The sequence below is a fragment of the Anolis carolinensis genome, chromosome 4, assembly GCF_035594765.1.
Source record: "Anolis carolinensis isolate JA03-04 chromosome 4, rAnoCar3.1.pri, whole genome shotgun sequence".
Classification (NCBI taxonomy): Eukaryota; Metazoa; Chordata; class Lepidosauria; order Squamata; family Dactyloidae; genus Anolis; species Anolis carolinensis.
In genome coordinates, this window is record NC_085844.1 from 255,683,723 (window position 1) to 255,705,090 (window position 21,368).

The 21,368-nt window shown below is 49.9% G+C and overlaps 2 protein-coding genes across 2 annotated transcripts; both read left to right on the plus strand.

Moving 5' to 3' along the window:
- Positions 1 to 2,723: 2,723 nt before the first annotated feature.
- Positions 2,724 to 17,743, plus strand: neurl2 (neuralized E3 ubiquitin protein ligase 2). The gene is made up of 2 exons (XM_003230298.4): positions 2,724 to 3,477; positions 17,235 to 17,743. The coding sequence occupies exons 1-2, from the start codon at positions 2,772 to 2,774 to the stop codon at positions 17,348 to 17,350; spliced, it is 822 nt and encodes a 273-aa protein (XP_003230346.2). The 5' UTR covers positions 2,724 to 2,771; the 3' UTR covers positions 17,351 to 17,743.
- Positions 17,744 to 18,913: 1,170 nt separating this feature from the next.
- spata25 (spermatogenesis associated 25) lies at positions 18,914 to 21,218 on the plus strand. The gene is made up of 2 exons (XM_062979275.1): positions 18,914 to 19,187; positions 20,394 to 21,218. The coding sequence occupies exons 1-2, from the start codon at positions 19,058 to 19,060 to the stop codon at positions 21,152 to 21,154; spliced, it is 891 nt and encodes a 296-aa protein (XP_062835345.1). The 5' UTR covers positions 18,914 to 19,057; the 3' UTR covers positions 21,155 to 21,218.
- Positions 21,219 to 21,368: the final 150 nt, after the last annotated feature.

The following is a 21,368-nucleotide window of genomic DNA, read 5'->3' on the forward strand; positions in this document are numbered from 1 at the left end:
ACCACATCAGCTCTAGATTATTAAATATGGTTTTCTGTGGGTGAGCAGATGGTTAGTACTGGATGGTATATGTCCTGTATTGGAAACTAGAGCTGATGCGGTCTATCCAATGCAGTAGTCTGAATCAGCATCCCAGGTAACCAAACCAAACCTAAAGTTGACCAAAAACTAATTCATAACCCATTTGGTACTAATGTTGGACCCCAGAACACCCCAAATGACCAAACCGAATCTAAAGTTGACCAAAAACTGATTTGTAACCCTTTAGTACTAAAGTTTGAGAGTGGTCCCTGGTCAAAGTGGTCTCTGGTCAAAGTGGTGCCTGGTCAAGTGGTCTCTGATCCAAAAAAGGTTGGGAACCACTGATCTACACTGTGGTGGAATAATGCAGTTTGGAACCACTTTAACCCTGGGAGTTGTAGTTTGGTAAGGAATCCTCACTCTTTGACAGAGGAGGCCTTGTAAGAGTGCAACTCCCAGGACTGAGACATTGCATTGAGGGCCGCAGTCAACGTGGGATCAGACTGCATTCATCCCGGAGTGGAGATGTATCCTCTGCAAGCCAAGCCCAGGAGCTCAGTGGAAAACGGCGACTGCAAGAAAGCCTGGGAAGAAGGGAGCAACGAGTGCAGCTCTGGGCTGAGAGAAGAGGCTCCGCTCCCTCCCCTTTGGCTCCTTTGCCGGACATCCGCAGTGCCACATCCGCAGAGGGCAGAGTGACCGGTCAGGGCTTTGCTGATAAGGTTCCCTGGAGCCCAGAGGCCTATCAGCACCGTGGAGGTGTCTCTCTCTCTCCTGCAGCCCAGGGGCCTGGAGAATGGCCTGGGTGGGAAAGAGGCCCCAAAGCCAAAAAGGCCGCAGAGGTCCTGGGATATCTGGCCACAGATTGGCCTCCTAGTGTCGCTCAGCTTAGAGGTTTCTCACAACCAGGCAGACAATCAGGGATACTGTGCTTTTGCACGGAACACCTTCGCATTACTGTGCAACAGATGCAACAAGGGTCTCCACTTGCAGTGCTCGCATGCAACTTGGAAACGTGCTACACTTATGCCAGTTGCCTGGGCAAAGGGATGGCGCTGGGCCTGGCGAACGGGATGGATGGTTTAGGGCCGGCATGGGCAAACTTTGGCCCTCCCTCCAGGTGTTTTGGATTTTAACTCACACCATTTCTAACAGCTCCCAGGAAGCCTGGCTGGGGATTATCGGCGGCATCTTCTTGTCCCTCAGATGGGAGGATCCCCATAGCTGGCATGTCTGGTGACCACGGGGTGCATGCCTATGCGCACATGCCTTCTTTCTGGGTTGTTGTATGTCTTCCGGGCTGTGTGACCACGTTCCTGAAGTATTATCTCCTCTTTCTCTTCCCTTCAAACCCCAGCAGTCACTGACCCCATCCTTTTGCACTGAGTGCCATCCAATTATAGTGCAACAGGCATAACAAGGGTCTGCACGACACAACGACGACAACAACACTTTATAACCCACCCTATTGTCAGAAATATTAAAAATTAAATAGCTATTTTTAATTACAAAAATGTGAGTCAAGCACTAAAAGGGTTAAATAAGCTAGTGTTGCCCTGAGGAGGAGAGTGAGTAGGCTGAAGCCTGTTAATGTTAGTCAGCCTCAGTGAGAGACGGTCTCGGTGTGTGAGAAGCTTCGGTGAGAGAAGTCCTAGGTTGAAGGCCTCATGTGTAAATGTTACTGTGTGAAGCTCCTGTGTAAGTTCATTGCGAGAGGAGGCTCTGTGAGAGCGAAGCTGTTTATCTGCATGAGAAAGAAGCCCAGCGTGGAAGCAAAGAAGGAAGTATAAAGAACTTTATTTATGTTATGGAAGCCTTGTTTTTGTAAATAGTGAAACAATATTATTTTGCTATAAAGAAAAGCCAGAAGCCCCTCCAAAGGAATAGATGACATTGGTCTATGTGTTTTGGTTCTTTTTATCTTTTTCGGCTACTGGTGCTGGGTCACGCTGCTGCTAATAAGTTACTCTGCTATATGTTTATGGGGAAGGTCTTTAGTTAATAAGCCCACTCACCCAACACCTACCCTGTTTCCCCGAAAATAAGACATCCCCAGAAAATAAGACCTAGTAGAGGTTTTGCTGAATTGCTAAATATAAGGCCTCCCCCCGAAAGTAAGACCTAGCAAAGGTTTTGTTTGGAAGCATGTCCGCCGAACAGAACACCAGAGCATGCGGGATCGGTAAATGTACATACCATAGAGTGTTGTACATGGAAATAATGGTAGTAACAAGACATTCTTGATAGGATCCACAGTTTGTCTGGTTATGCTGGTTTGTGATGACAACTACTGTACAGTATATAAGAAATGTTCCTTTTTTCCCCAACAATAAATGTGAATTCTTCTTCATGGAAAACTAAGACATCCCCTGAAAATAAGACCTAACGCATCTTTGGGAGCAAAAAATAATATAAGACACTGTCTTATTTTCAGGGAAACACGATATATGTTTATGGGGAAGGTCTTTAGTTAATAAGCCCACTCGCCCAAGACCTGTCTCCTTGAGGGGACTCAGGGGGGTGATGTGCAGTGACACTAGTGCCGGGAGGGCACATCAGGGCGGGCAAGAGGGATCTTTTCCTCATTGTATTCTTGCGGCCAGGGGCACTAGGACCTGTCCTCCTCCCGGCAGCCCGGTCAGTGCTCCTTTTTGGGGACCTCGGTGGTGTCCGGTTGGCGTCAGCAGCTGCCTTGACTCAGAGCCCACTTAAAAATAGCCTCAGTGCAGCAGCTCCCGAGAGGGCCAGAGATGTCCGCTCCGGCTGTGGCTGCTGGGTCCCGCCACCGGCAGCTCCCTCCCACCCACTTCCACCACGTCCACGGGGCCAACATCTGGCTGGACCCTTCCAGCACCCAGGCCACCCGCCTGGAGAGCTTTGCCAACGGGGTCTGCTTCAGCCGGGAGCCCCTGGAGCCCGGCCAGATCTTCCTGGTGGAGATCGAGGAGAAGGAGCTGGGCTGGTGCGGCCACCTGCGGGTGGGTCTGACAGCACTTGACCCCGACGGCCTGGAGGCAGTGCCCGAGTACTCCTTGCCGGACCTGGTCAACATGGGCAACAGCTGGGTCTTTGCCATCACCCGCAACCACAACCGGGTTGTGCCGGAGGGGGACCAGGAACAGAGCCGGGACCTGCTCTCCTCACCATACCTGTGCATCGAGGAAGCGATCCGGATCCCCCGGGACAAGCTGGTGGGGCGCAGTCGGCCCGGGCGCTACAGCCACCTCCTGGATGACCTCTACAAGAGCAACGCCCTCCCTCCCACGGCCCGGAAGAGCCGGATCGGGGTGCTGTACACGCCGAGGCCGGACGGGACGGCCGACATGCACATCGTCATCAACGGGGAGGACATGGGCCCCAGTGCCAGGGGGCTGCCGGCCTCCCGCCCGCTCTACGCCGTGGTCGACGTCTTCGCCTCCACCAAGAGCGTCCGCATCATCCAGGTGGAATATGGATGTAGGTATTGGGACCCCCGGCAGAATGCCCCTCTGTGCCTCCCTATCTCCACCATGCATGATCCTTGGGTCTTCCTTGGCAATGGAAGCAGGAACATGGGTCATCTTATGTGTCAACTTATGTGACCCTTCCCCAGATAGATGGTGGACTGCAGCTCTTGTAGTCCTCCTCCTCATTAGACCTCATGAGCAGAGCTGTTAGGATACAGTCACATCTTGAAGGTGGCTGTTGGTTCAGTTGAGTCAGGTTTGAATTTAGATCAAGAATAGGCCAACTTTCTCCAACACCCCCAACCTCAGAGCTACAAGGGCTGTTGGCCTGCCATTCCCATTATCCTCCAAAGTGGTGAGGGTTGTCACACAATAACATCTGGGGACCCAAACTAGATAAAATCTAAATCACCAACTATTATGGGGAAAAATATATATATAGTTGGCCGTATTTATCCTGGGATTCTCCACCCATGGATTCAAGACCCTTTGAAGGCAACCCCAAGGTAGATGTGGCCATCAGTGAAAGTGAGTCCTGGGATTCTCCACCCATGGATTCAGGACCCTTTGAAGGCAACCGTAAGGTAGATGTGGCCATCAATGAAAGTGAGTCCTGGGATTCGCCATCCATGGATTCAGGAACTTTTGAAGGCAACCGTAAGGTAGATGTGGCCATCAATGAAAGTGAGTCCTGGGATTCTCCATCCATGGATTCAGGACCCTTTGACGGCAACCCCAAGGTAGATTTGGCCTTCAATGAAAGTGAGTCCTGGGATTCTCCATCCATGGATTCAGGACCCTTTGAAGGCAACCCTAAGGTAGATGTGGCCATGAGTGAAAGTGAGTCTGACCAATGAAAGTGAGTCTGACCAATGAAAGTGAGTCCTGGGATTCTCCATCCATGGATTCAGGACCCTTTGAAGGCAACCCCAAGGTAGATGTGGCCATCAATGAAAGTGAGTCTGATCAATGAAAGTGAGTCCTGGGATTCTCCATCCATGGATTCAGGACCCTTTGAAGGCAACCCTAAGGTAGATGTGGCCATGAGTGAAAGTGAGTCTGACCAATGAAAGTGAGTCCTGGGATTCTCTATCCATGGATTCAGGACCCTTTGAAGCCAACCCCAAGGTAGATGTGGCCATCAATGAAAGTGAGTCTGATCAATGAAAGTGAGTCCTGGGATTCTCCATCCATGGATTCAGGACCCTTTGAAGGCAACCCTATGGTAGATGTGGCCATGAGTGAAAGTGAGTCTGACCAATGAAAGTGAGTCCTGGGATTCTCCATCCATGGATTCAGGACCCTTTGAAGGTAACCCCAAGGTAGATATGGCCATCAGTGAAAGTGAGTCTGATCTATGAAGGTGAGTCCTAGGATTCTCCATCCATGGATTCAGGACTCTTTGAAGGCAACCCTAAGGTAGATGTGACCATCAATGAAAGTGAGTCTGAGCAATGAAGGTAAGTCCTAGGATTCTCCATCCATGGATTCAGGACCCCTTGAAGGCAACCCTATGGTAGATGTGGCCATCAATGAAAGTGAGTCTGACCAATGAAAGTGAGTCCTGGGATTCTCCATCCATGGATTCAGGAACCTTTGACGGCAACCCCAAGGTAGATTTGGCTTTCAATGAAAGTGAGTCCTGGGATTCTCCATCCATGGATTCAGGACCCTTTGAAGGCAACCCTAAGGTAGATGTGGCCATGAGTGAAAGTGAGTCTGACCAATGAAAGTGAGTCCTGGGATTCTCCATCCATGGATTCAGGACCCTTTGAAGTCAACCCTAAGGTAGATGTGGCCATGAGTGAAAGTGAGTCTGACCAATGAAAGTGAGTCCTGGGATTCTCTATCCATGGATTCAGGACCCTTTGAAGGCAACCCCAAGGTAGATGTGGCCATCAATGAAAGTGAGTCTGATCAATGAAAATGAGTCCTGGGATTCTCCATCCATGGATTCAGGACCCTTTGAAGGCAACCCTATGGTAGATGTGGCCATGAGTGAAAGTGAGTCTGACCAATGAAAGTGAGTCCTGGGATTCTCCATCCATAGATTCAGGACCCTTTGAAGGTAACCCCAAGGTAGATGTGGCCATCAGTGAAAGTGAGTCTGATCTATGAAGGTGAGTCCTAGGATTCTCCATCCATGGATTCAGGACTCTTTGAAGGCAACCCTAAGGTAGATGTGACCATCAATGAAAGTGAGTCTGAGCAATGAAGGTAAGTCCTAGGATTCTCCATCCATGGATTCAGGACCCCTTGAAGGCAACCCTATGGTAGATGTGGCCATCAATGAAAGTGAGTCTGACCAATGAAAGTGAGTCCTGGGATTCTCCATCCATGGATTCAGGACTCTTTGAAGGCAACCCTAAGGTAGATGTGACCATCAATGAAAGTGAGTCTGACCAATGAAAGTGAGTCCTGGGATTCTCCATCCATGGATTCAGGAGCCTTTGGAGGCAACCCTATGGTAGATGTGGCCATCAATGAAAGTGAGTCAGCCTTAAGGCCTGGCTCTTGGCCAATCATAGATGGGAGCCTGATTATTCTCTTGGGTTGAGCAAGTGGGCCAGGAGCCATTGAAGTGTGGGTGAGGTGCTCCGGCCAGGGAGAAAGAGAAGAAGAGGTCCCACGCTGTTATTTGGGAAAGGAAGGCCTAGATGAAGGGATGGGGTGCAGCAGGGAAGGATGGAGGCCCAGGAAGGAAGGTCCATCAGGAGGGAGATGGTGGAGCAAAGGACCAGGGAACGCCTGGCTCGGTCCCTGCCAGTCTCCTGAGCCTACTTGGCACATAGCTTTGAGAACTGGACTTCGCCATAACGTGAGCATGAGCCAAGTGATGATGATGTGTGATGCTGCAGCGGAAAAGCCTGCATGAATAGACGCCTAGATCTGTGACTGATAATGACTAAGGAGATAAAGCCTTAGGGCCCCCCGGTTGTGCAGTGGGTTAAAGTGCTGTGCTGCTGAACGTGTGGACCAAAAGGTCACAGGTTTGAATCCAGAGAGCAGAGTGAGCACCCATTGTTAGCCCCAGCTTCTGCCAACCTAGCAGTTCGAAAATTTGCAAATATGAGTAGATCAATTGGTACCGCTCTGGTGGGAAGATAACGGCGCTCCATTCAATCATTCCTATGGCCACATGACCTTGGAGGTGTCTATGGACAACGCCGGCTCTTCAGCTTAGAAATGGAGATGAGCAGCAACCCCGAGTCGGACACGACTAGACTTAATGTCAGGGGAAACCTTTACCTTTACCTAAGGAGAGTCAGTTAGAGAGCTGATCTTGTTTTGACAAGTCTTTTCAAATGGAACTCTGCTCGGAATTGCCCCGTCTTGGGAAGCGGCCCCCTCATTCCCAGGCCTTTAGTTGTCTTGTTGGGAATCTAATAAAAACGATGCACCATCTCTCTCCAGAAAAAAAAGTGAATTTGAACTCAGTAGAGGGAAGGAGACTGAGAAGGGAAGCAGCCCAGTTTTTTACATATGCTTTACAGACCCCCAAAAACCCCTGAATAGATTCCCACTGGGGTCCCGGAGCCAAAGTTGAAGAACCTGTGGCTTTGAGTTCAAGTCCTTGGGCCGCAGAGTTTGGGGACGGATGGCATGGGGGGGGGGGGGCTTGGGGTTTTGTGTCTTGTGCAGATGTGTCTGGTGATGTGTGTGTTTAGTCTCTGGTTTTTAACATTGTATCCTGCTTGTTGATTTTAATGATTGTTTTTATTGATGTTGGTGTTTTTTACTGGGATAATTGTTTTATTGCTTTGTTACTGTTATTTGTTTGTTTTATCGGGCCTGGCCCCATGTAAGCCGCCCCGAGTCCCTTCGGGGAGATGGGGCAGGGTATAAAAATAAAGTTGTTGTTGTTATTATTATTATTATTATTATTATTATTATTATTATTATTATTATTATTATTATTATTATCAACACAACGACGTTGTATGGCACAGCAAACAAGATAGATATGCTGGATTTCGTTTTGCAAAACCACAAGTCGAACACTTCCCAAGTGTCTAGGACTGTGTGATGTATTTTCGGATGATGTGTGCAGATCCCAGTAGGGTGGCCTTTTGCAGTTGGCAGATGGTGATTTTGTCAATGTCTATTGTTTCCAAATGCCGGCTGAGATCTTTTGGCACAGCACCCAGTGTGCCCATCACCACTGGGACCACCTATACTGGTTTCTGCCAGAGTCTTTGAAGTTCAATCTTGAGGTCCTGAGAGCGGCTGAGTTTTTCCTGTTGTTTTTCATCTATGCGACTGTCACCTGGGATGGCAACATCAATGATCCAAACCTTGTTCTTTTCCACAACTGTGATGTCTGGTGTGTTGTGTTCCAGAACTTTGTCAGTCTGGATTCGGAAGTCCCACAGTATCTTTGCATGTTCATTTTCCAATACTTTTGCAGGTTTGTGATCCCACCAGTTCTTTGCTGCTGGGAGGTGGTACTTGAGGCATAAGTTCCAATGAATCATTTGGGCCACATAGTTGTGCCTCTGTTTGTAGTCTGTCTGTGCGATTTTCTTACAGCAGCTGAGGATATGATCCATGGTTTCGTCGGTTTCCTTGCACAGTCTGCATTTTGGGTCATCAGCTGATTTTTCGATCTTGGCCTTAATGGCCTTTGTTCTGATGTCTTGCTCCTGGGCTGCAAGGATCAGGCCTTCTGTCTCCTTCTTCAGGGTCCCATTCGTGAGCCAGAGCCAGGTCTTCTCCTTATCAGCTTTTCCTTCAATTTTGTCAAGGAAATTATTATTATTATTATTATTATTATTATTATTATTATTATTATTATTATATTATTATTATTATGTGTGTTTAGCTTGGATCCACCTCAGTCAGTCCTTAGGCTGCCCTGCTCCAGAGCTTACGGGGTTTCTTTTGAAACACTCTCTTGTTGTGACTTTGGAAAGGACACTCCTGTGTCCAGGGCTGCTGAGAACCCAAGCAAGTCTTCTTCGCTCTTGGGAAGACAAGGACACACCACTGCTTCTGCTTAAATGCTACGTTTTAAAGAAAACTATTCTGTTTTCATGGAAGTAGATGGGCGTCAATTAAACCATAGCAACTTCCACTTCCACAGAAGACTTGAAACTAAGAGCCGTGACCTCCTGAACAGGACTGCAAATGAACAAGATAGTTGTGGACAGGCACCTGGAAATGATCCCAGGTTTCGGCACCTTTCCCCACACAGTGTTGGTTCCCAGAGAGCCTTGCTGGTCACGCCAACCGGTCCTTTTGCTTTTAGGTCCTTCTCTGTGAAACCTCTTATCAGATCTGCACAGACCTTCTCTAGACACTTTGCATTACGACTTGTCAAGGCTGAAAGGCACCGGGGAAGCACCTGGGAACAGGAAGCTGCCATTCATTGAGTCAGAATCACCTGAAATATCATCATCTTGAGCCAAGGCTGCCAACACCCATGAATGGCAATTCGCCCGTTCCAAAGAAGGTTGCCAAGAACCAGCCCAACTGGCTCCTCGGAGTGTGTTTGTTGCAGGCATGGAGGGAAAACACCTTGTTGTTGTTGCCGGTCCGGTCTGGTGTGCGGGGCCTCCTCCTCTCTCGCCTCCTCCTCCGCCACATTTCCCATTCGGGGCCACACCTTTCTCCATCCTGGGTTTTGTGTTGCAAATTCATCCGCTAATTACTGTCCGATGTTGAATAACCACCATTGTTATGCATGTATTTATGTAACATATTCATAAGCAAAGCATTTTGTAGAACTTAATTGGGCAGAATGATTTCTGTCTCGAGAAAATTGCAATGCAAATGTCTCTGGAATGGGAGGTGGGTCAAAGTGGGAGCGGCTGGGCCTTCAGATGCTCTTAGGCGTGCCTAGGCCTCAGGGGTGGTTGCTGTTGTTTGTTGTTGTGTGCCTTTGTCCTTTCCGACTCCTGGCCATTCAGCGGGGTTTTCTGAGGCTAGGAGTGCATGACTTGCCCACGATCTTAATAAAATCTCAAGGGCTGGAAGGGATCCCGACTAAAGGGATGACATCAAAGCATTCCCAAAAGATGCCCACCCAGCCTGTTTAAGGAGCTCCAAAGAAGGAGAGCGTTCCGCTTGAACAGGTCTCCCCAATCCTAGAATCCTAGAGGTGGAAGGTGTTGGGAATCATCCTGGACTACTCAAGTCTAGATGTAGTTACATAGATGATAGAGTTAGATGGAGGGAATCCTTTCCTTGTTTCCAAAGCATGCCTAGACAGGCTTTACTGTGTTTCACTCTATCCTGTGTACGTCACATCCCTTACTTTGAAGTTAGTAGAAATGTGAATCTCCAGGGACACTAACTTCCCATTGGTCAGAATGTCTTTTATGGCCCCAATAAACTGGACCATGAGGTTGGAACCATTTTGGTTCTCTCTTCTCCTTTGTTCTTCAAGCTAACTACACGTCCTGCCATCTCTCCTGGCAAGATGTAACTATTTAGATGTTTCTTATTTTTCCTTAGAAACCAGTCTAGAGTAGACTAGACAGCTCCCAAGCCTTTCTATCTACAATGGAGTTCTTTTTACCTGAATAAATACTTTTTGAACTTTTACTGAGACTCTGCAGTCCATTGCAATCCTAAATGGTCAAAGGCTTCTCTTGTTTGTGTAAGTAACTGTTGCATTTGAAAGCTTTGCTTTTGCTACTCTGCTGATTTTTGGTGGAATCTCCCCCAGAGAGGGTTAAATTGAATCTAACCGCTCAGAGATGACCACAACAGAAGGCACCCCCAGGGCCCACCTAGTCCAACCCGCATCTGCCAGGCAGGAAGATACAAGTAAAGCCGCTCTGGATCTATTTTACAAGAGGAAAAGAGATTCCACTCAAACTTTAGGAAGAACATCCTGAGAGTAAGAGCTCTCTGGCAGTGGAATAAATGTCTGCCGCAAAGTCCAATGGGGTCTCCTTCCTTATCTGAAGGTTTTTAAGCAGGGTCTGTCTGTCTGTCTGTCTGTCTGTCTGTTGGGAGGGCTTGGATGGTGTCCGTCTGCCTGGCAGAAAGATGGGGACTGGATTGGATGGTCTTCAGGGACCTTCCCACCTGGCAGCGGGGGTTGTATTGGATGCCCTTTAGAGGTCCCTTCCAACTCTAGGACTGATTCTATGTTCTCTGTGAAAAGGGTGGCATTGGGGAGCAGTGCCCCAGTGCAAATGGGGACGGGGGTGGAGGGGTGGGGTCTGCCTCCTTTGAAAGCCCAGCTGACGTATGGTGGCCCAAAGCTGCAAAACCAAAGGCAACGCTCCGGGGAGGAAATGGAGGAACTGGGAAGCTGGGACATGCTTTGAGGAAGAGCAGCAAAGCGTGGGAATCATACTATGCCACAAAATTTGAGAAGAAAAATCTGTTCCTGGTTTGAAAATCTCATTTCCTGCTTGACTGTGCGGTACTTACTTTGAAAGGAGTTGTTATGCTCCAGAAGCTTCGTTTTTGTGGCTGCCACAAACTAGGTTGAGTTGGTTGAGACTCTATGAGAGATTCATTGAAAAACTAGAGCTAAAGGATCATGTCCCTCCTGCAAAGGCAAAGTGTCTGCAGTTTAAGAAACTTTCCCCGTGTTTTTATGATAGAACCAATTAGGAAATAATGACATTTATAACCGAGGAACAAAAATTGTGTAAGGCCAAAGCCTTTGATTCATTTGCATGTTGAGGTTGTGAGGCACCACCGAGAGAGGAGAGGCCAGTTGCGGAGAGAACAGTTGTGGGAATCGATGCATTCAGGCCGAGAGGTGAGAGGGCAGAGGCACCTTGACCCTCTGTCCTCATGCGGAAAGTGGGGCAGGACTGAATGCGTTTGCATGGCAAGAAAGCGGTTCCTACTAAACATCCGGATCTCTCTCTCTCTCTCTCTCTCACACACACACACACACACACACACACACAAAATTTATATTCCACCCTTCTCCCCGAGGGGACTCAGAGTGGATTACAGCATTTACATACATAGGCAAACATTCAATGCCTTTACAGTCATATACAGTGAGGACACACAAACACAAACAAAGGCAAAGGCTCCTCCTTTCATTTCCGGCTTCTAGAGGCAGTGCTCATCTCTGGCTCTGGGAGCTTTTCTCAATTTTCAAGCCGAGGAGCCTGCGCTGTCACCTCCTGGTTGTGTAATAATAATAATAATAATAAAAAAACTTTATTTATACCCCGCCACCATCTCCCCAATGGGGACTCGGGGCGGCTTACATGGGGCCACGCCCAAAACAATACAATGTAAACAGCATATAAAAGAACAGCACACCACAATACAGTAAACAATACAGTAAATAATATCCATTACAAAATAAAACAAGGAGACAATAAAAACAAGGGCAGACCACATGAACATTAAGTTAAAACTCGGGGTGAGAAAGACATAAAAATAAAAACCACAGCGAACAGAGTCATAAGGGAGTGGGGTATTCTGGAGGATAGATATTAGGGGGAGCAACGGAAAAGAAATATAAAATGGTTACTCTCCAAAAGCGCAGCGAAAGAGCCATGTTTTCAAGTCTTTCTTGAAGGCTGCTAGTGTGGGGGCTTGCCTAATCTCAGCGGGCAGAGAATTCCACAATCGGGGGGCCACAGCAGAGAAGGCCCCTCCCTTGTTCTCACAAGGCGGGTCTGGGATATCGGGAGTGGGGACAGGAAAGCTTCCCCTGATGAGCGAAGGGATCGGGCAGGTTTATGGTAGGAAATACGGTCACGAAGGTAGGCGGGTCCCAAACCGTTTAGGGCTTTATATGTGATGGTATACACCTTGAATTGGGACTGGAAAATAAAAGGCAGCCAGTGGAGCTCCTTGAACAGGGGAGTAGATCTCTCCCTGTAACTCGCCCCCGTAATTAACCTGGCAGCCGAGCGCTGGACCAATTGTAGTTTCCAGGCCATCTTCAAGGGAAGCCCCACGTAGAGTGCATTACAGTAGTCCAGTCTAGAGGTAACCAAGGCATGCACCACCGTGGTCAAGTCAGACTTCACGAGGTATGGTCGCAGTTGGCGCACAAGTTTGAGTTGTGCGAAAGCCCTCCCGGCCACCGCCGACACCTGCGCCTCAAGCGTCAATGCTGAATCCAGGAGGACCCCCAAACTGCAATGGACCTGTGGTTTCAGGGGGAGTGCGACCCCGTCCAGCACAGGTTGCCACCCAATACCCCGATCCGACGCGCGACTGACCAGGAGGGCCTCTGTCTTGTCGGGATTGATCCTCAGCTTGTTCCTCCTCATCCAGTCCGCCACAGCGGCCAGGCACTGGTTCAGCATCCGAGGGGCTTCCTTGGAGTCAGATGGGAACGAGTAGTGGATTTGCGTGTCATCCGCGTAGAGATGGCAACACCCTCCAAAACTCCGGATGACCTCTCCCAGCGGTTTCATGTAGATGTTGAATAGCATGGGGGATAGGATAGACCCTTGCGGGACCCCACAGGTCAATGGCCGGGGGTCCGAGCAGGTGTCCCCCAGCTTCACCATCTGGGAACGGCCCTCCAGGAAGGACTGGAGCCACTGCAGAACCGTGCCACCGAGCCCCATCCCAGAGAGCCTCCCCAGAAGGATACCATGGTCGATGGTATCGAAAGCCGCAGAGATGTCCAACAAAATGAGATGTGTAGCCAACAAAACTGCTTGGAGCATCTCTTTATTTATCTACTCACATATGCATGTTTTTGAACAGCTAGGTTGACAGGAGCTAGGGCTTGACAGAGGCTCACCCCATTTCGTGGATTCAAACTGTCAACCTTTAGGTCAGCAGTTCAGCAGCACAAGGGTTTAAATCATTGTGCCACTGCAGTATCAGCCAACAATGGGGCAAATTCTCTTGGAACATGATGGATTCTCCTCCACTGCAGGTCTATGAACAGAGGTTGGGTGGCCTCTGCTCAGGAGTGTACTGTTCTGGCAGAGGGTGGGACTAGATGCTCCTTGGGGGCCCTCCAATTCCATGATGTTGTGACACTACATTTCATTGACAGCAGGAGAGGACATGGACATTAGCCAAGGGGCAGGGGTTTTTTAACAACTGAGAAATGGGTGGGCAGCAAAGGAGAGGGAGTCGTAGTTCTGCAAGATCTTTAGCCTTTTCTGCCCAAGAGGGCAAACTACAACCCTCAGGATCCCATAGCATGGAGCCAGGGCAGTTAAAGTACTGTCGAAGTGCATTAATGCTACATTGTGAGTGTGCCGTCTGAGCCTTTTGCTATTTATCCTTTTGTCGTCAGGAAAAGACCTATTTGTCCCAGAATGTTTGGGGGACCAGACTGGTTTACAAGGAAAGGCTAGTTTCCTCGTATGGTGCTGTATGGCTTTGATCCTTTGCTTTGAACCCCAGGGTCTGAAAGTCTATCCAGTTCCACTCCATTCTGCAAACATCAAAGTCCTTCTACAATCTAGTTCCACTCCATTCTGCCAGGCAGAAGCACGCCATCAAAGCCCTTCTCTTTAATGCCTATTTAAGCATGCTCTTTCACATGTTTCCAGCTCTGCCTCGTGCTCCTTTTGATTCCATTAGCCACTTTCAACCCCCAGCTTTACGGAGCAGATAGGGAATCACACCACAGAACAGAATATCCCGCTGGACTCGTGTCCAAAGAAGGGGAATCGAGGCTGAGGCCAACTCTTTGTGCAAAAGTGGCTATTTTGAGAAGACAGGCAGGCTCACAAGCCCTACGGAGAATGGTGCTGGACTGGAATGTCCAGCATTCTTCACCTTTGGCTGGGAGTTCATAGATGCTTGAAGTTGAAAGAGGCCTCCAAAGGCCCTCCAGTCCAAACCCTCTGTCAAGTAGGAAGACACTATCCATACTTTCCGCACCAACAGTCATGCCGCCCCTGCTTAAAGACCTCCAGAGAAGGAGACCCCAACAACCTCCCAGGCAGCAGCAGATTCCATTGTTAAATAGTTCTTGACCATCAGGAGGTTCTTCCTATGTTTAGGTAGAATCTCTTTTCCTGCTCTTTGAATCCATGTCTCCATTGTGTCCTGCTCTAACAGCAAAAATAACATTTAAAAAAACGATTGCCCTTCCCTCCTCAGTGGGACCTCCAATATTTAAACATGTTCCATCTCAGCCTTCTCTTCTCCATAAGCCACTCCTCAGAGGGATTCATGGCTTCCAAACCTTTGACCATTTTGGTTGCCCTTCTCTGGACCCCGTCCAGCTTAGAGTCCATCTCCACTTGTTTTGCCCAGAACTGGACACAGGATGATTCCAGGCAAAGATGTCACTGAATCATGGAATCATAAAGTTGGAAGAGATCACATGGGCCATCCAGTCCACCCTCCTTCTGCCCTGCAGGAAAAGCACCATCAAAGCACCCTTGACAGATGGAAATCCTCCAAGGAAAGAGCTTCCACCAGACACCGAGGCAGAGAATTCCTCTGTTAGACAACTCTTCTTATAGCCGAGTTCTTCAAACCTCCTTTCTTCTCATTGGAACCCATGGCTCCATTGAGTCCTAGTCTCCAGGGGAGCAGAAAGGAAGCCTGTTCTCTCTTCCTCGTCCCTTCAAATATTTAAACATGTTTCCAATGTCTCCTTCATTCAACCTTCTCTTCTGAGGCTAAACAGACCCAGGTCTTTAAGACACTCCTCAGAGACGCATGGTCTCCAGACGATTGATCCTTTTAGTCGCCCTTCTCTGGACCTCTTCCAGCTTAGAGTCAACATCCCTCTTTAAGTTGTGCGGCCCAGGATTGGACACAGGGTTATTATTCCAGGTGAAAAGGTCTGGCCAAAGCAGAAGGAAGGGCACCACGACTTCCCTTGATCTGGACACTAGACTCCTTTGGTTGCAGCCAAAATCCCATTGGATGGATCGTCTTGTGGGCTCATGTTCAACTTGTTGTCCACTAAAACTCCAAGGTCTTTCCCCCATGTAACTCTGTTGTTGAGTCAGGACTCACCCATCCTGCATCTGTGCATTTCGTTTTTTTCTGCCTAAATGTAGTATCTTACAATTCTTCTCATTTACCTTCATTTTGTTAGTTTTGGCCAAGCAGCTCTGTAATCTGTTGAGGTCATTGTGATGTCTGATCCTATCTTCTGGAGTATTTGCTATCTCTCCCAATTTGGTGTCATCTGCAAACCCGATAAGTAGGACCTCTAAACCATCAGCCCAAAGGTCAGCACAAAGCAGAACAGAATGGGACTATGACTTCCCTTGATCTCAACGCCCTACTTCTCTCGATGCAGCCTAGAATCACATGGGCTCTTTTAGCTGCCGCATTACATTCCAGACTCATGTTCAGCTTGTAAGACTTCCAGATCTCTTTTATATAGACTGTTTCTAAGCCAGGGGTCACCCATCGTATAGCACTATATTTCATTTTTATTGCCAAAGTGGAGCACTGCACATTTCTCCCTCTTGAAATTCATGATTGTTTTGTTCCGGCTCACTCATCTGCTCGGGTCATTTTGGACCCTGGTCCTGCCCTTTGGGGCACTGGCCCTTCCTCCCAATCTGGGCTCACCTGCACATGGTCTCACGGCACCACCTTTGCCTTGGTGCTGATGCCTTTGGGCCTCATCGCTCCTCTTCTGGAATCAATTCCAGCCCTGGCTCAAGAGAAGCGAGGGGCAGAACTGCATTTCCAGCCAGGGAACCGTTTGTAATATCTTCTCTGCACACAAATAATAGGAGACATCCAGAAGTAGGCCACGGACCTTGAAGCAAAAGCCAAGGCCCTCCCCTCCAAAACCTCTCGGCCCTTTCAAAATCCTGCCTCCCCGGAATGGGTTTGCAAAACAATGTTAAAAAGGAAGGGCATGGCCTGATATGAGGGGAATTCCCAACCAAAAGCAGAGTGGACTGGAGGAACTGCCTTTGCACTTGTCCTTAGGTTTGCAACCAGCCACCCACGAAGAAGCTCAAAGTTCTGCAGAGCTCAGACTTCTGCAAGGAAAAGGAATGCAGGATTTCAGACAGAATTTCCTGAGAACATTAGAGGAGGTTCTGATCACAGCTCAAGCCTGGTCCTCAGGAGGTGGAAAGTGAAGCTCTATCTGCCAGGTTGAATACTTTGGCTGGCCGGAGGCCCCCACGTCCAGCTCCCTTGTGCCAACACAGGCACCTACTGCTGAGGATCTCTGTGAGGAAGGGGGGGGGGCTTCTGTCCCATTTCCTATCCCATCTCCTTGGATGGGGGCTGTAGGGGAGAACTCCTTGCCAGGGGCCCCTCAAGGCAGCCACACTGACATCAGCTGCCAAGCATAAGGAACCCCTTCCAAGGAACCAGGGCACATTCAGCCCCAGCGCAGCTTCAGTTCCACGGGCCCGCTAATCTTGTGCTTCTAATTTATCTGATTGAGTGTTTCCTCCCAGTCTTAGTAGACCACAAGCTGAATGTGAATTCACTGTGATGCCGTAGCGAAAAAAGCCAATTGGATTTTTGCCTGCATCAGTAGGAGTCTAGTGTCCAGATGGGGGAAGTCATGGCCAGACCTCACCTGGAATACTTCTGTATCTAGTTCTGGGGAAAACAATTCAAGAAGGAGGTGGATAGGAGAGGGGTCTGGAAGCAGCCCGATGAGGGATCCCACCAGAACATTAAGAACTTCCTGATGGACAAAGCTGTTGGGCAGTGCAAGCTGCTTCAGCCTGAGTCCAGTGGAGTCTCCTTCTCTAGAGGTGTTTAAACAGAGGCTGTTTGGCAGATTGGGGTTGGACTGGGTGGCCCTTGGGGGTAACTTACATCTCTAGGGTTCTGGGACTCAAATGGGGAATGGGCTCCCAGCCCAATGCAGAACCTGAGTAACTCCTTTTCCTTCCCCTTTATTCCCTCTCCCAGTCCCCTCCCTGCAGACGCTCTGCCGGCTGGCCATCCAGAAGCACATTGTCCACCGCATGGCCATCGATGGGCTTGACCTTCCCCCGCTGCTCAAGAACATCTGCAAGTATGAGTGAAGAGGCCAGAGCACTGTGCCTGCGGGCAGGAATCAGCCAGGATGGGACTCATCTGATTCAGGCCTCATGACAGCAACTAAACAAGGAAGAAGCCGAGCTCCGATTGGGTTTCATCAACGGACGATCTAAAGGAACAAGGCAGCCATCTTCGTTATGCAATACCCTCTGCACAAAGCCTGGCAAAAATACTTGGAGATACAAGTGGGTTCCAAATGGAGGAGGATTTTATCCCTCACATTGTAAAATGTCCCAGAGGTTTCCAGAGGGGAGCATCAAAGCAGAAGAACTGCATAGTCTCCAGTCGCTTAAAGGAAAAAACCCATCATGGAGGGTGTGGGTGTGGTAAGGCACACCCTGTAAATAGCAGGATTTAATAAAAGTGATTTCAGAAAGAGCAAAGTCATCTCCTTCCTGCATCAATGTCTGCTCCCATCCCTTTTCCCTGTGGCTACTGAGCAGAGGGTTAGCAGATGAGAGCTGATTGACAGGAGGACTGCAGAAGACTACACTTAGGCAGATCTAGAATGGGAGTCACCTGGTTTGGCAACAGTACACATGAAAGGGAGCTTGGAGTCTTAGTAGACCACAAGCTGAAGAGGAGTCCACACTTGGGCTGCATCAATAGGAGGATAATGCCCAGATCAAGGAAAGTCATAGTCTCACTCTCATTTTGCTCAGAACTCACCTGGAATAACATCCCTGTGTGAGTTCTGGGCAAAGCAAGTCAAGGAGGAGATGGATAAGATGGAAGGGTCCAGAGAAGAGCCACCAAATGGCCAAAGGTTCAGAAGCCAAGGCCTATGAGGGAGGGCTTAAAGAGCTGGGTATGTTTAGCTCAGAGAAGAGGGGGTTGAGAGGGATATGCGAGCCATGTTTAAATATTTGAAACAAAGCCACACTGAGGAAGGGTTGTATGGCACCATCATGTGCTATGGGAGATGGGAGACGGTGGTGGGCATAAAATATATTATTATCATAATTATTGGGAAAGCTTGTTTCCCCAGAGACAAGGGCACAATAGAGTGAAGTAGTGGTTCTCAACCTGTGGTCCCCAGATGTTTTGGCCTTCAACTCCCAGAAACCCTAACAGCTGGGAAACTGGCTGGGATTTCTGGGAGTTGTAGGCCAAAACACCTGGGGAAAGACCCACAGGTTGAGAACCACTGGAGAAAAGGGTTCAAACGGCAGGAAAAAGACATTCTACCTCAACATTTGGAAGAAGTTCCTGATGGTCAGAGCACTTTGGCCATGGAATACGCTGCTTCCTGGGAGTCTAGTGGAGTCTCCTTCACTGGTTTTTTTTTAAGCAGAAGATGGGTGGCCACCTGTCCTTTGATATCATGTTTTCCTGCCTGTCAGACCGGGGTGGGTTGGGGGGGGGGGTTGTACCTCATGACCCTTGGGGTTTCTTCCAACTCCACATGGGAGTTGATGGGTTTCTATATGACAGAGGCGGCAGCCCAGGTGGATGAGCAGATGGAGTAAGACCCAGAGGTCACACAGGAGGAGTACCTGGGCCAATCCACGCTCACGGATAGAGAAAGCTTGGCAACCTGAACCATCTCCGCTAGAACCTGTCGGAAACAAAGGCTCCCTGAGTGCGAAGAGCCAGGCGAGTGCCAGGACCTGGGCAGAGAGGGGCAAGGCAGTGGCTGCCTATTGGCCCTGTGTGACGTAAGGGTCCAGCCCTGTGACGCTGGTTCTAGAATGAGGGAGGGGGCCCTCAAGGCTGGGACTGCAGGGCTCTGCAGCCGCCCTGGCCAGGCTGCAGATGTCACCATGTCCTATTATGGGATGGGGAAAGCTCCCTCGGGCTTCTTCTCACTCTTCCACCAAGGTAAGGCCTCCCTCCTCCTCCCTTTCCACAGGTAAGGCCTTCTGGGTGGCAGGTGTTTTCTGGCTCAGAAGCCTAGGACTGGCTGCCCCTGGGATCAGACCCAAAGGAGAACATAAAAGATGTTTTAAAATGTTTAAAAATTGTGAGATTTTAGCCTGTTCTTGTAAGCCGCCCCGAGCCCTAGGGGAGTGGCGGCATATAAGTTTGAACAATAAATAAATAAATAAAAATAATGCCACACAGAGACACCTCCTTGATGAACCAGAACTGTACTGGGTCTCATTTCTCTGCCTCAGGCTTTAGGTGAATGACAGGCAAGAAACACAGAGACCCCACCTTTCTTCTGGTCCCATGCAGTGGAAGACTCTGCTCCGGCCACCTCTTGCTTCCCTGCCAACTCCTCCCATATCTTAGTGGGAAACTAAGACCATCCTGCCTTGATGTCCCCCATGGGGCAGAAAACCAAAGGAACAAGTGCTCCTCCTGTACCCCTGACCATTCATTGTCCCCACTTCCCCGAAGGAGATGCCTTGCAGCCATTCAGAGGTCTGTGGCTTTTTGCAGCAGGCCTTGCTCTGGGTTCACTTCCTCACTGCCCCCCAGGGCAGAAGGCAGGGCAGCGGGTGAGGAAGGCAGCTCTTGGAAGTCTGGGGTTGGCGGTGGGAAGGAGGAAGCCAACGGGATGAAGGTGAGTGGGCACAGCTCCCTCCAGCGGCAGCACAATTCCCTGCAGAGCAAAGAACTAGCAAAATGTGTGGGCAATGGCTCCCGAGGGGTAGCAAGGCCCCAGTCACGCTGGCCTAAGGGCTGGGCCCCACTCTAGTCCACGTTCCTGCATGTCCACTGAGCCACACTGCCCTTTCCATCCTGGTCCCCTAGGGAAGAACACTGGGGGAAGTGGTGGACTCTCCTACTCTGGAGATCTTTAAATATAAGCTGGACGGCCATCTGTCAGTAGGGTTCTGATAGTATCCTCCAGAATGGCAGAAGGGGGTTGGGCTGGGTAACCTCTAGGATTCCTTCTACCTTCAGATTTATTACTATTAATAATACCAACAACAACAATAAATAATCTTTATTTATACCCCGCCACCATCTTCCCGAAGGGACTCAGAGTGGCTCACAGAAGCACTCCAAGTGCCACATATAAACAAAGGGATTCCATGCTCTGGCTGATGTTCTAACCCTCCCTCACCCTTTGTGCAGGGGAACGCAGCAGCAGCAGCGGAGAGAGCACAGTGGCCCCCAGGAGCCAGTCAAGCCTTTGTCCCGAGAGGGCCAGGGAAGGGCCTGCTCCGGCCAGGATCTCCTCCGTGACGGGCTTCTTGCGAAGGAAACTGCAAGCCAAGTGGGAAGCCCCGCTCCCTCCCAGAGCCACCCAGCTGCCCCTGGAGCCAGACCCAAGCCCACCTCGTGGGGGAGACCCAGCAGGCACTTCCAATGGGCCGTGGGAGCCACGCCACTTCCTTGGCCTGTGTGCCAGGGCCCCCCCGCAGGGACTGCCCCCCCAGGAATGCCACCTGCCGCCCATGGAGCAGGCAGGGGACTGGTGGCTGTGCTTGCCCCCCGGCCAGCAGCCCAAGGACCGCAGCGCCAGCTCCGGCGGGGACTTTGCTCCGGCCCGGTGGGGCCTCTTGCCCAGAGGGGTATTTGTGATGCCAGCAACACTCAGCAAAGAGAGGGGGGCCCCGCCAGTCCTGCGACTACCCCCCAACGTCTGCATCCTCACCCTGGCCATGATGATCGCGGGCATCCCCACTGTTCCTGTCCCTGGCGTCCGTGAGGAAGACATGATCCAGGCGGCGCAGTGCTTCATGGCAGAGCATCGGGAGCCAGAGGACGGGGCCCAGAGGAGGCCCTGGCCTGCCCTACAACGCTTGGGGGCCCCCAGCAAGAGGGAGAGACAGAGGAAAAGGGCAGCCCACCGGGGCCTCCTGCCACTCTTTCTAGCACAGCTAGAGAAGTAGAAATGAGGGCCAGCAAGAGGCTCTTCATTGTGTACTGAGAAACATAAAGGGTTTCCAAATGTGAGGGATCTCGTTCTTCTTTGCTCGTTTTCCTGGTTCTGTGACCAAGCTATTGCCCTGATGCACCCACTCTTAAAAAACCAAGCGAAACCCAAACAGCTGGCAGAAGCCCCGACAGCCTGGCCCATTCTTGCAATTCCATAAGAGTCACACA

Excerpts from the sequence above, each read along its gene's own strand:
- spata25 (XM_062979275.1), top strand. The coding sequence starts at position 19,058 with ATGAGGGAGGGGGCCCTCAAGGCTGGGACTGCAGGGCTCTGCAGCCGC. Across the intron at positions 19,188-20,393 it reads CTTCTCACTCTTCCACCAAG|GGGAACGCAGCAGCAGCAGC; the intron begins GTAAGGCCTCCC and ends CCCTTTGTGCAG.
- neurl2 (XM_003230298.4), top strand. The coding sequence starts at position 2,772 with ATGTCCGCTCCGGCTGTGGCTGCTGGGTCCCGCCACCGGCAGCTCCCT. Across the intron at positions 3,478-17,234 it reads CATCCAGGTGGAATATGGAT|TCCCCTCCCTGCAGACGCTC; the intron begins GTAGGTATTGGG and ends TCCCTCTCCCAG.